At 43.7% G+C, this 11,961-nt stretch overlaps 1 protein-coding gene across 1 annotated transcript in view; it reads right to left on the bottom strand.

The window, feature by feature from the left end:
- Positions 1 to 6,516: 6,516 nt before the first annotated feature.
- Positions 6,517 to 11,961, bottom strand: part of STX12 (syntaxin 12) — a 208,488-nt gene continuing 203,043 nt past the window's right edge. Inside the window, exons 8-9 of the mRNA XM_078682502.1 lie at positions 10,114 to 10,196; positions 6,517 to 6,863 (exon numbers count right to left, since the gene is read on the bottom strand). Coding sequence (XP_078538628.1) covers positions 6,768 to 6,863; positions 10,114 to 10,196 — 179 coding nt within the window. The 3' untranslated portion in view covers positions 6,517 to 6,767. The remainder of the gene's footprint in view (positions 6,864 to 10,113; positions 10,197 to 11,961) is intronic.

Genomic DNA, 11,961 nt, shown 5'->3' with positions numbered 1-11,961 from the left:
CCATGAACGCTGTACTAACTTTAACAAGATGTGACTGACTGCCCCATTACATATTTCTTCAGACTTGCGACGAAAGGTATACATGTATACCTAAATCTTGAAGACAAACTCCGAGGAGTCAGTTTTGTGGCCACAGAGCGATTCTTCTGCCAGAATTCCAATAGTGATTTCTGTGTCCTGATGTTTTCCCAATGCCGTGATGCTGACACCATCTGACGCACCTTGTAGGCTGATCAAGTCCATGATCACACTTTGTTTCATTTATAACTGCAAACGATGAGCACTGTGTGTAGAATTTGCTCACCGTGCCCCCCACCAGAACAAGCTGCAGTGGTGAAGGCACTAATTCCATAGACAAAACTCTAGTGTTCTAAAGTGGGGATTTGGCAACAAGAGGCGACGGTTTTGTGCTTTTCATCTAAGCTACTTCCTCACCAATTGGGACTGGATGGGTATGCTTTACTAAAGTTCACTGTTAACACACAAATACAACAACTTTTTCTGTGGCTGACTTTTTCCTATTAAAATAAATAACTTTTAAGGCAGAAATTAAAGTATGTCTTAATAATATAATTAACATTGCCTGTTAAATAACTTACCTTTGGAAACATTCTTTCTGATGGATATCTGATCTTATGAAACAATCAGAGAGAGAGAGGGTGTAAGACACTCTTATTCCCCCAGGTTATGTATACAAAACAAAAGAGTGTCAAGTGCACTGGTATCTACATGAACACACAGCGGCAAAGACTGTGAAAGGACTGTGAGAAGAAGTGTGAAAAAACCCTTTTCATTAACACATTGGAAATCTTGTTTTTTTTTTTGGAAGCCCTCACTCACCAACCTGGTTGGTGACATGCTTCATCATCGGGCCCACCAGGAGAAGCCGAGTGCCTCCCTGGTGTGCTGCAACGCCAGATTACTGCGGAGCTGGTTTTTGTGACAATGGTGTGAAAAGTGATGTTAAAAATGTCTAAAACTGGACCAATCACAATGATTTATTTGTTGGTCAGTTGAGACATGGTTAAAAAAGGATATGTGTGGAAAAACTACCGCAGATTATGATGGGAGTTTCCACTTAAAGTGGGGTCAACATGTTTCTGCCCTTCCTAAGTGTAAGAATTACGTGGGCATTCGTCAGGACCATGTAGCGTGTACCTTGGCGGTATGGGCGCGCTAAGGCCCACCCTAACCTAAGGACGTGAAAGTTAAAAACTGTTTTATGTGTAAAAAAGTGCAAAACAGAACACAAACCACAAGTTTTGGGATTTACCTCCACTCAGAGGAACCTGTGTAGTTTGTGTAATAAAAGATCCACGCCCCACGAGTCTCGGGAGGGGGGTGGAGGCGAAAATGGCACACCGCCCGCAACCCCTAGCACCCTCGTGGCACCTAGCTGTTCCTGCTCCGGACCCCGTGGAGTTCGGGGGTCCGGAGCAGGAACAGCTAGGTGTGCCATTTTCGCATTCACCCCCCTCCCGAGACCCATGGGGTGTGGATCTTTTATTACACAAACTACACAGGTTCCTCTGAGTGGAGGTAAATCCCACAACTTGTGGTTTGTGTTCTGTTTTGCACTTTTTTACACATAAAACAGTTTTTAACTTTCACGTCATCGTTATTTGCTACCTGTTTTAATACCAGCATTAATGTATAATTTAATGAAAAGCAAAAATAGTTTATACATAAGAGTTTTATATTTCAAATAAAAGGAGTGAACCTTACTGATGTACTTTGCTGGGAGCACAGAATAATCCAAATACTCTAACAATTGTCTACTTCACTGGTGCTATGTCACACTGTTGTGGCATCAGGTACAAATCCGAAATATATAATCGTAGGGTAAGACTAAGTGAGCCCACAAAGACAGCACAGGGGAAGCTAATTTCTTAGAATATTTATAGCTCCACAGAGATCAGAGAATAAAGTGGAGCTAAACAAAATATTTTTAAAAGAATGTTACAGAATAATTAACAGCATTCAGAGCGGAAATGGAAGGATGATGAGAACTTTATGGGAAAACGAAATCTTCACTAGATACGTTGTTACAATAAGGTAAGTAACTTAAATTACCAACAGATACTTGTTTCTGCAAATTTGTCATCACGAGACACTCCTAAGGCAGGAACACACAAGGACGTAGAGCTAAGCTCACCAATATTAATTATTGTACTGCGGATCTCTAACAGAACTGCCCCGCCAAGCTATAACTTGTTCCTTGCATCTGAATCAAGGTAGTAACGTTTGGTGAAACTATGTAGAGAGAATCAAGTGGAGGGTTCACAGATATGGCCACTAGTGCTCCTATCAGTAGTACCCAGGGTATCCGAGTTCCCTCTTGCTGAGCATGCTCTGAAGAAGAATGGACGTACTAATTAGTATCTGTTGCATTCTTTGAAGGACTATGCTAACCATCTTAGACAGTCTTCTTATGAACAAGTCTAATTAAGTTCCTGCAAAGCCAATAAATCTAGTCTTCCAGGATCATCCATGTCCTCTAAACTATGGAGCTGTTTCTTCATCTTGAATGGGAGGGATGAAGAAGAAACATTGATGTTCTTCCCTTTGTTGCTGAAAGTAATCTTATAGATTCAGCTTAAAGAGGATTTTACTTTCATGGCAACCCTAGCTCAAAAAAGACAGAACAGGAAGGAGAGGCAGAGAGTGAACGCAACTCCTACAGTGTAATGGCAGCTCTGAGCAAAGAAAAAAACAATTCCTTCATGGCTAGGTACTGCAATGAATGTGAACACAAGGATCCACAAACATACACAAAAGTAAGATCCAAACCTAATCTCAGTAGCAGAATGGCATACAAAGGATGATTTAGGAAGGTAATTCAGAAGATTATCCAAGAATGTATTGAATGTTTTGACAATAGGAAGACTGGTTGCGGAAACACACGTAATCTGAAAAGCCATCCAGGTACTCCGGATACTGAAACCGTTCAATGTAGGGGATGTGGCACACAGCACAATTTAAGCAATGTTATCTGCCAGGGCTGAATCTTTTTATCTAAAATCATTTGGCATAAAATCCCCATCGGCTGGAGTAAAGAGGGGGGTAAACCCTTCTTCAACTGAATTTAAAATGTCCTTTGCTTGAAATGGCTTCAACTCTGGAATAGTAGACGGTCCATCAAAGTCTTCAACCAAACGATTAGGACAGTTCAATCCCCGCCGAGCTGAGAAAATACTAAAAGCCTTTTACCCCTCCAGGCACAGTATTACACAACTTTGGATTGATAAAATACCATTCAAGTCCTCCTGGAATTAATAAAATGTAATGAATAAATATAAGTAAACCCTGACAAGTGTTTCGCATTAGTTAGAGCTCATCAGAGAGGTACAGCTTTGTCAAGACACAATGGAGCACACAGTATAAGTCGAGACAATACTCTTTCAGGCGTAGTGTGCCGAATAAATTAGCCAGGAGCAGTAGACCCCCAGGCAGCCAAAACTATATATGGGACACCAGGTGGAAATAAATATTATGTACTTCAAAATGATGGAGAATTCACAAAAATAATGAGTTCACCTGAGGAAGAGACAAATAAGGCAAAAAGCACACTAGATCACAAGTTAATGCAAACATAATGATGTTGGTTTTGCAATTTACAACTGTAGCTAAGTATCTATAAATACATATGAAAAATGTAATGCTGCAAAATAATCATGTCTAAATATGCATAAGAATTTAAGTAATGCATTTTTCATGTGAACCACATTGTCGCAAAGTGGGAAAGTTGTGTGTGTGAAGGTACTGCGTGAACAAGAACACCTTGTTTGTAAAATAGTTGACGCACTACATAAGTAGACAACAATTATGGCGGCCGCTTTGTATGAGAAAAGGCTTAAGGTCGAAATGCGTCCTGGCGCTTTGTATGCGGATTTCGTTTTTCATTAAAAAATAACCATGATTTCTTTAGAGTGCCTTTTCATTTTGAACTATAATTTATACGGAAACCCCAGAAGGAGGCACAGGCTAATTTTTGTTTATTTATATTTTAGAGAGAGAGTGCGAGCGAGAGAGAGAGAGAGAAAAGATACTCTCTGGCTATATCTCCATTCTGAGCTTAATAAAATCTAGGAACTGAGTGCAGCTTGCTCAGCACTTCGAGTAATGCTTAAAAAGGATGTCTTCTGATTTTCTAACAATTCTCCAGATGAGAGAAACTGGAGGGAATGCATAGTGAAGCTGCTATACTGTACATATTGGTCAAGGAGCCTGAGAGAATTCCAATGAACAAAAGAGCATGCATTTACTGCATTCAAGTGCAAAACAGTCTGCACTTACTGTTGTCAAGAAATTCCACCACAAGGACGCCCCACATGCCCTCTCTAAAAAAGACAACAACCAAAAACTTTCAACAGAAACTGTAAATACATCTTCCACTAGTCGTTAATTGACAGTCTGCTAAGTGCCCGAAGCAGTCAGCTTGCAGCAGGATTGAAATAATGTTTTTGCCAAAATGCATGAATATTCTTCAGTTGCGGCTCAACGAAAGATTAAATAGATCGATGTATGGTGTGGGTTAAAAATTTCTCTGAGAGATTAGATTTTGCCTTATGGAGTGTAGATGGTCCAATACTGCTACAGACCCCTCAACTTTGCCTGCCAAATAGGCATGCTTCTCTGAAAGTGGTCTTTAGATGGAAGTAAATCTCCTTAAGGTTAGGTATAACTGATGCAGACTGTTTGTAGGTCAAGAAAAGGGATCAAGCCGGTGCTCTCTGTAGTGGGTGTGTTGGTAGGGTGGTGAGGAGGGGGATTCTCCACTGCGTTTATCTTCTTCACTTGAGGTATAGTGTACACAGCAGCTGAGTCAAACCTAAGGACGTCCAGAAACCTGGAAAATGACTCTGGCCTGGTGACCCTCTTAAGCTCAGGCAGCTTGTAATCCACCAATTAGCTGGCTGTTTTTTTGTTTTGCGTCAGTAATGACACAGGAGAGAAAAATGTTACATGAAACAACAGCTATGGTGCTGGATCAGAGTAAGATGCCCAAGGCGCTGGTAGCAGAATGGTATGAATGCTAATATATAAAGGTGCTAACATCATGATGAAGCTAGCAGCTGCTTTAGACATAAGAAGCTCCCAGGTGGGAAAATGTTAAATAGCAATCATGGCCTCTAGAACAACTCACTACATCTTTTGAGGCACAAGGTGGTGGAAAGCTTACAAGTGGCTGCATATTCAGTAGAGTTCAATTGGTTTTCCTTGGACCTCTCTTTCAATTCTTACTGCCAGAATTGTAAAGCCAAAAGGACAATTAATTTATTTTTCCCGGGTTATGTTTGTGGTAATGGGGCATTTCCCTCACTGAAGTACAGCTTCTGTGAGGGGATTTCAATTTGGATTAGGACTTAAACAATTCATTGTGCATGGCAATAGAGAGCTTGCTTCCCATCCCTCACTCACAATTGCCCCAAGGTATTTGAGGGCACACTGTGTAAATGTGCTGGCCTCATGTTTGAGCCCTAGGCACTATCAATATTAACAATTGACAGAATGTAAATGTAAAATGTGAATGTCCAGTATTTGTAAAGCGCAAACAATTACTCGAAGGTGTCAAGGCGCTGGGGGCCGTCGGTAAGATTAAGCGAGCTATTGCCCAGAGTCGTATGGTGCTGGGCAGACCCCTGCCACCAGAGCCGGGGATCGAACCGTGATCCCCAGCGTCCAGTGTCAGTCACCCTGGCCGCTGCGCCACACCTCTTCCACAGACACCTCAGCAAGCTCCAAACATGACTTCTATGATGTGGGGGGGAGGGGGGTTGCACTTTTAAGAAATTGCTTCATCAATCTGAAAATGAGGTCTTGAGTACGAGACTGGTCCAACAAAAGAATCACCTGGAATGGGGAACTGGAATTGTGGAAAAAAAGTTCCAGGTGAAGCCTGGGAAGGATTCATGACAAAAACCCTTCAGGAAGGAAGAAGCCATTAGAAAGGTTCAATTTTTTGTTCTTCTTGCACTCTTTCATGAATCGGATAATTGCAGATAATTGTGTGCTCAAGTCTACATAACAAACATAATAGTTTTAGTGTTAAAATATATTTAAACATATAATTGGCCAACTACTCCAAAAATGAAATGCGATTCAGAACATCAGAGACTACAAAAAAAGGAATGATACATTTTAGGGTGATATAGTTTTGCTAGGTACACATTTGTTCTTAAAAACCTTTGGCCAACCCAGGCCACTTTCATCCTGACTTTATGTAGATTACTGAGGTCTAGAATGTTTACTGTGCGGCAATGGAACAAGAAAACAAAATGAAGAGAATTTACATTCCCTTCTATGCAGACTATTCATAGTTATCGATATTAAAATCCTTTCAACATCAACTAAATTCTACTAGCTTCAAAGCAGATTAATCTGTTTACACAAAGTTACTTAGACTACACAGAAACTATTCAAATCTAATCTTTTCTGATGGAATGGTCTTCAGTACACAGGTGCATTTGAAGTCAAATAGTCAGAAGGGTAGATGGAAAGCAGATAACTCAATGATAAATGTATAAGTTAACAGTTTAATTTCATACAGCGATACTATTTGTACATTACAGATACATATTTTCATGGCTCACTAATTTAAAGTAGTAGTCTTTAGTTTGCAGATGTTTTAAAAGATTTTACTATCAGGATTTCTAGTAAGTGCGCTTCTTCGTTCTCCTTGTTGGACATTCAAGTGGTTCTAACACCATCTGAAAGCCGTGGCATATAAATCTTCAATCGGTGTCAGCTACTTTCCCTCCACCTCTTCAGCTTTTAGTTACCCACCAGATGATCAGGCCCAAGATGATTGCGGCGATGGACAAGACTAAGATTAAGATGCAAATCTTCTTGCGGGATTTACTCTAATACAGATAAAAGGAGAAGAGAACATTAGAATACAAGAAACAAATATCGGGACAGGAGTAGACAGAAATACCATTCACAACATGAAGGCGCTGTTTTTTAAGTAAAAAAAGATCCAACTCTTCAAAGGTCACGGATTTCTAACTACAGAAGTAAGCAATGACTCTTCCACAACACAGCTCACCACTCTCGCACCAACAGCACCTAACACCAAAATCACTCATACTAACTGCACAACGCTCCACACTTGTATGTGCTCCTCTAAACGCAATCTTTCTCTAAAAAATCCACTAGATAAGGGACCTGCTGCATGACCATGAGCCAGACCTGTTATTCCTCACTGAGACCTGCCTGAATTCTGCGTCAGCACCTGACTTCGCCACAGCCATCCCTCCCAGATACAAGATCGTCAGGCAGGACATTCAGCACAAGCCTGAGATGGAATTGCTGTAGTCTTCAAGGATGCCATCAGCTGCACCACCTCTATGGACACTACCACCAGCTATCTGGAACACCTGTTTTCATCTCGAAATCACAGTCAACTTTACCCTGAGAGGCACACTCCTCTACAGAACACCAAGACCACACACCATCTTCGCTGATACCATCGCGAACTTCGTCGCACCCAACATCCTCAACACCAGGACAGCCATCCTCCTCGGAGACCTGACCTTCCACCTGGAAGAAACCTCTAACCCAAACACAACCAAATAACTTAAAGACCTGGGAACCCCACACCTCAGAAAATTCATGAAAGGAGAGACTAATTCTGCGAGACACCTCCTTCAGCTAATTCAACAATGTTTCAGTAGACAAGCCCATGCTGATCACATGGACAGAGCACGCCTTGGCCAAGTTCACCATCCCAGTCCTGCACCAATACATACCGAGCAATGCTGGGCCACATAGTGAATACTTCAAGAACATCCCAAAAGAAGACTGGACAGCCTGGCTCATGAAGCACAAGCCCAAACACACCAGCAGCCTACCAGATGTAATCAACAACTGGATAACCACCTGAGCAGACTCTCTGGCTTTGCTCAAACGTAGCAAATCCACTAATTCCAGAACTCAAGCCAGCTGCTACACGGAGAAATTCTGGATGACGAAGCATCATTGCAAAAAACTGATGCACAGGTGAAAAACGAGTCAAGGCAACATGGATAGAAACACCTACTAATCCAACCTCAGATGCTACCACCAGGAGATCCAGAAAACTAAAAGAAATACACTAGCAGACTGCTGTGACGCCAGCATCAACAGCAGCAGAGAACTTCGCCACTGTGAAAGACTTCACCAGCAGCCACCTCCAACAGCATCACCCTCTCACTGACTTCGACAACCAACTCTTGCAGTTCTCCTGCAGAAAGATAACGTCCATAAAAGGCAATTTCCACCTTCAACTGGACCAGACAGACCTCTCAGCAAGACTCCCCGTCACATCCAAGGGAACTACTACATCCACATGGTACGGCACCAACACAGAAGAAACCCCTGCCCCCCATACAGTCCATCAAATTTCAGGCCCATCGGACCCATGCCCCATCACACCTTCACCAGAGGACTTCTGTCTACCAGCACAAGGCTCATCTTTAGCCTGAACTCCACCATCACCTCTGCCACCTTTCTAGATGCATGGAAACACGCAGCATTGTTCTCCCTCCTGTAAAGGACATCTGCGGACCAATCAATGCTCGCCAACTACAGACCAATGCCCTTGCTGCCATAGCCTAAGCCTAAGCCCTAGAGAAACCCCATCAAGAAATGCCACAAACTGTCTCAACGGACGCCACACAGTCCAGTTTCAGACCCAGTTATAGCACAGAAACAGCCATCAGCACAATCACAGAAGATATCTGCATGATCATGTACAGAGGAGACAGCTGCAACATCCTTCTGGACATCTCAGCTGATATCGACATGGTATCCCACCCCATCCAATGCATACACAAGGTTGGAATCAGAGGACCCACCCTTCACTGCATCTGCTCCCTCCTGTCTGGGCGGACCCAATCTGTCTGTCTGGCCCCCCTACTCTTATGATGCCCACGACCCCATCTGTGAAGTATCGCAAGGAACATCACGAAGCTTGACCTTCTTCAGTACATACATGATCCCTCCTGCTATCATCATCCACTTTCACAACATCAATATCCTCTCCTACGCTGCCGACACTCAGCTCATACTCTCTCGCACGGACGAGTCTCTCAACACCTGGATTAATTTCACTGCCTAAATGACCAAAGTCGCTGACTAGCGGAGGACCAACTGCCTCAAACTTAACACCAACAAGACAGAAATTGTGATCTTCAGGAAGAACCCATAACCATGAGACTCAGCCTGGTGGCCAGCTGAGCTATGTGACACACCAACTAACATCCTGGGGATCGTCACTGACAGCAATCTCAATATAGCCACCTAAGGTTACGCTGCAATAATCTCATGCTTCCAAACTCTTAAGATGCTGAAGAAATTCTTCATATTGTGTCCTACCATCACATGCAAACAGGTAACTCACACCCTCATCTCTAGCAAGTTGGACTATGGGAACACCCTATACCGAGGGATCAACAAACAACTCACCAAATGACCACAAACCATTCAGAACACAACTGCAAGAACCACTCTTAACGTCCCACACCTCACACATATGGTCCCACACCTCACGCATATGGTACCACACCTCAAGAAACTCCACTGGCTCCCAATACACAAAGAAGCACAGTTCAACATCCTCACTCACAACTTCAGAGCACTACACAAGAGCCCAGCCTACCTCAATAGCCGCATCTCTTTTCACAAGCCATCCACACAGACCATCAAGATACCCCAACTTGCAGGACTTCTACTTGCACACATCCTAATGCACAAGCAGGTCCACAGCAGGAGGTCGAGCCTTCTCCTACATCGCCCTAAAAGCCTGAATGACCTGCTACTACACATCAGAGCTTCATCTTACATTCATGAATTCCAGTAGAAACCGAAACTGCCCCTTTCAATAATGCCTCCAGCTGACTTTAGCGAGGCTAGAATCAATCATTGTCCCCTTCTTCTTGGTCCTTCCTAGCTGGCCCTGGAAAACCCTTTTTGGGTATCTGTTGTGCCTTAAAAATTAAAAATACAATACAATACAATACAATACGCCGACTCTGCACCAAGATGCCCTTCTAGGTGACAGTGCACTCTACAAATATGCAAAGCAGAACTCAACTAGCACTGAAGACTGTCGAGCACTAAAGGCATGCTTACCTGGTAATATGAAGCTCTCTGTAATTGTTCACTGGCTCTTTCTACGTGCACTTCTGCGCTTTCCACATTTGCTTCTATACTATCTGCAAAGCAAAATTTGTATCTTATGTTTACACTTGTAAATATCCTCCATTTAAACCTTAAATAAGATGCAAGTAAGATGCTTACTGCTGATAGAATACAAAAAGGAACAAGCATAACCCATGTACGTGATCCTCCAGCCCTGCAAGTACTCCACTGAATAAGAAATACTGATAAAATGAATAGGACTTGTCTTTTTGAACATTGCACGAGCCAATAGGTTTGTCTGACTTCTAAATGAAATGCAAGTCTGAACGATAACCTTTGCCAGTGCTTGTTCATGCTGCACATGCCCTCAGAGTTTTGAAAAGGTACAATTGGCACTTTCCTGATGCAGGCTTCAGTACCTTAGGCCATTACGTTACTAACGGTCCTTCTAATCAGACATGAGTGCTTCAGTTACAGAGAGCTGCCATGTTTACAGTGTGCTTATGTGTGAATTTTGCACTTTTTAGGTATCGCTATACGGGATATAATCATCTACTATGTGAGTGATCCTAAATCATCCCAAGTAACATTACCTGAATTGTTCTTTGATTCATTCCACAAGTTTCTCTAATTACAGGTCTCAGCCACATACCACTAAGTGTCCTTCATAGCAACATTAACATTATCAGTACGTCATTCGCTAAGACCTCTTCCGAGGCATCAGTGGAGAGCTATCCCCACAATTTATTTCGCTCAAAGGCTTTACTGCAAAGCACAGCACAATACCACACAGTGTACTTATCACAGAGACTGTGCTGAAAAGACTCATCTGTCTAAATCACTCAAAACCCAGATTTAACGGCCGCAGTGTGGGGTTTTCCCCTTCCCAGCTCCAGCTTTCCCCATGCAACTATTGTGCTCCATCTCTTTTAGCTCCCAGTTTTTCAAACGTAGCACAGTAAGTATGTACCTTCCAACCCTGGCATACAGATGCTAGGTAAAGCTTGTACTCTACGTGACAATGACTCAACACTGGCTATTTAGTGAACAGAGAAGGGAGTAAATGCAGAAAGAGTATGCACATCACACTGCTAAGTAGGGATTTCTGGTCGGTCTATACAGAGGCGAGGTCGGTGACAGCAGCCAAGATGGCAGCAGGCCAATAGCACGGGTGACTAGGAGCCTGCTGCAACAGGGATTTCGGGTGTGAGCTTTGAGCCCCAAGGACTCTGTGGCTGAGGCCGGGAACCAGAGATGCCCTCCAGTGGCTATATTTAAAGAATTAGGGGGGCCTTGACTTAGTGAGGCCCCCCCCTCCTTCAGGGCCGCACTGAGAACAGAAACAGGGCCTGACACACTGCTCAGCTGCGCCCCCTCGAGTGCAGCCGAGCAGTTTGCAACGTTTCGGCCGATTTTGTTAGAGGGGGCCGATATTGCCGACCCCTGGTAACAAAATCGGCCTCCGAGGGGCCAAACTGGCCCCCACCCTAGCGGCCTACCGGAGAAATGCCCGGTGCCCGCTATGGCCAGTCCGGCCCTGCCCTCCTTTCGGAGCAGGAAGCATCGTCCTTGAGAAGGCCCAATAAACCTGGGGCTGCAGCAGTGAATGGTAACCAGAGGAGCAACTCGATGAAGTGGGGGCCTTAAGGGCAATCTGAGAGAGTGCCCCTTATCAGTGAAGACACTTGGAGGTCCGGAGTGGCTTCTGTTCAGCAGTCAGGCCCACAGGGAGTGGGGTAGAAGGTGTCAGCTGTGTCCCACGACCAGCAGAGGGGAAGGAGGACCTTACGGAGTGAGGGGTCTGAAAGCCCTGGATCCCTGGTCCGGGACCTCTCAGTG

This window comes from Lissotriton helveticus, chromosome 3_1, assembly GCF_964261635.1.
Source record: "Lissotriton helveticus chromosome 3_1, aLisHel1.1, whole genome shotgun sequence".
Classification (NCBI taxonomy): domain Eukaryota; kingdom Metazoa; phylum Chordata; class Amphibia; order Caudata; family Salamandridae; genus Lissotriton; species Lissotriton helveticus.
This window is presented reverse-complemented; position numbering and strand designations above follow the sequence as displayed.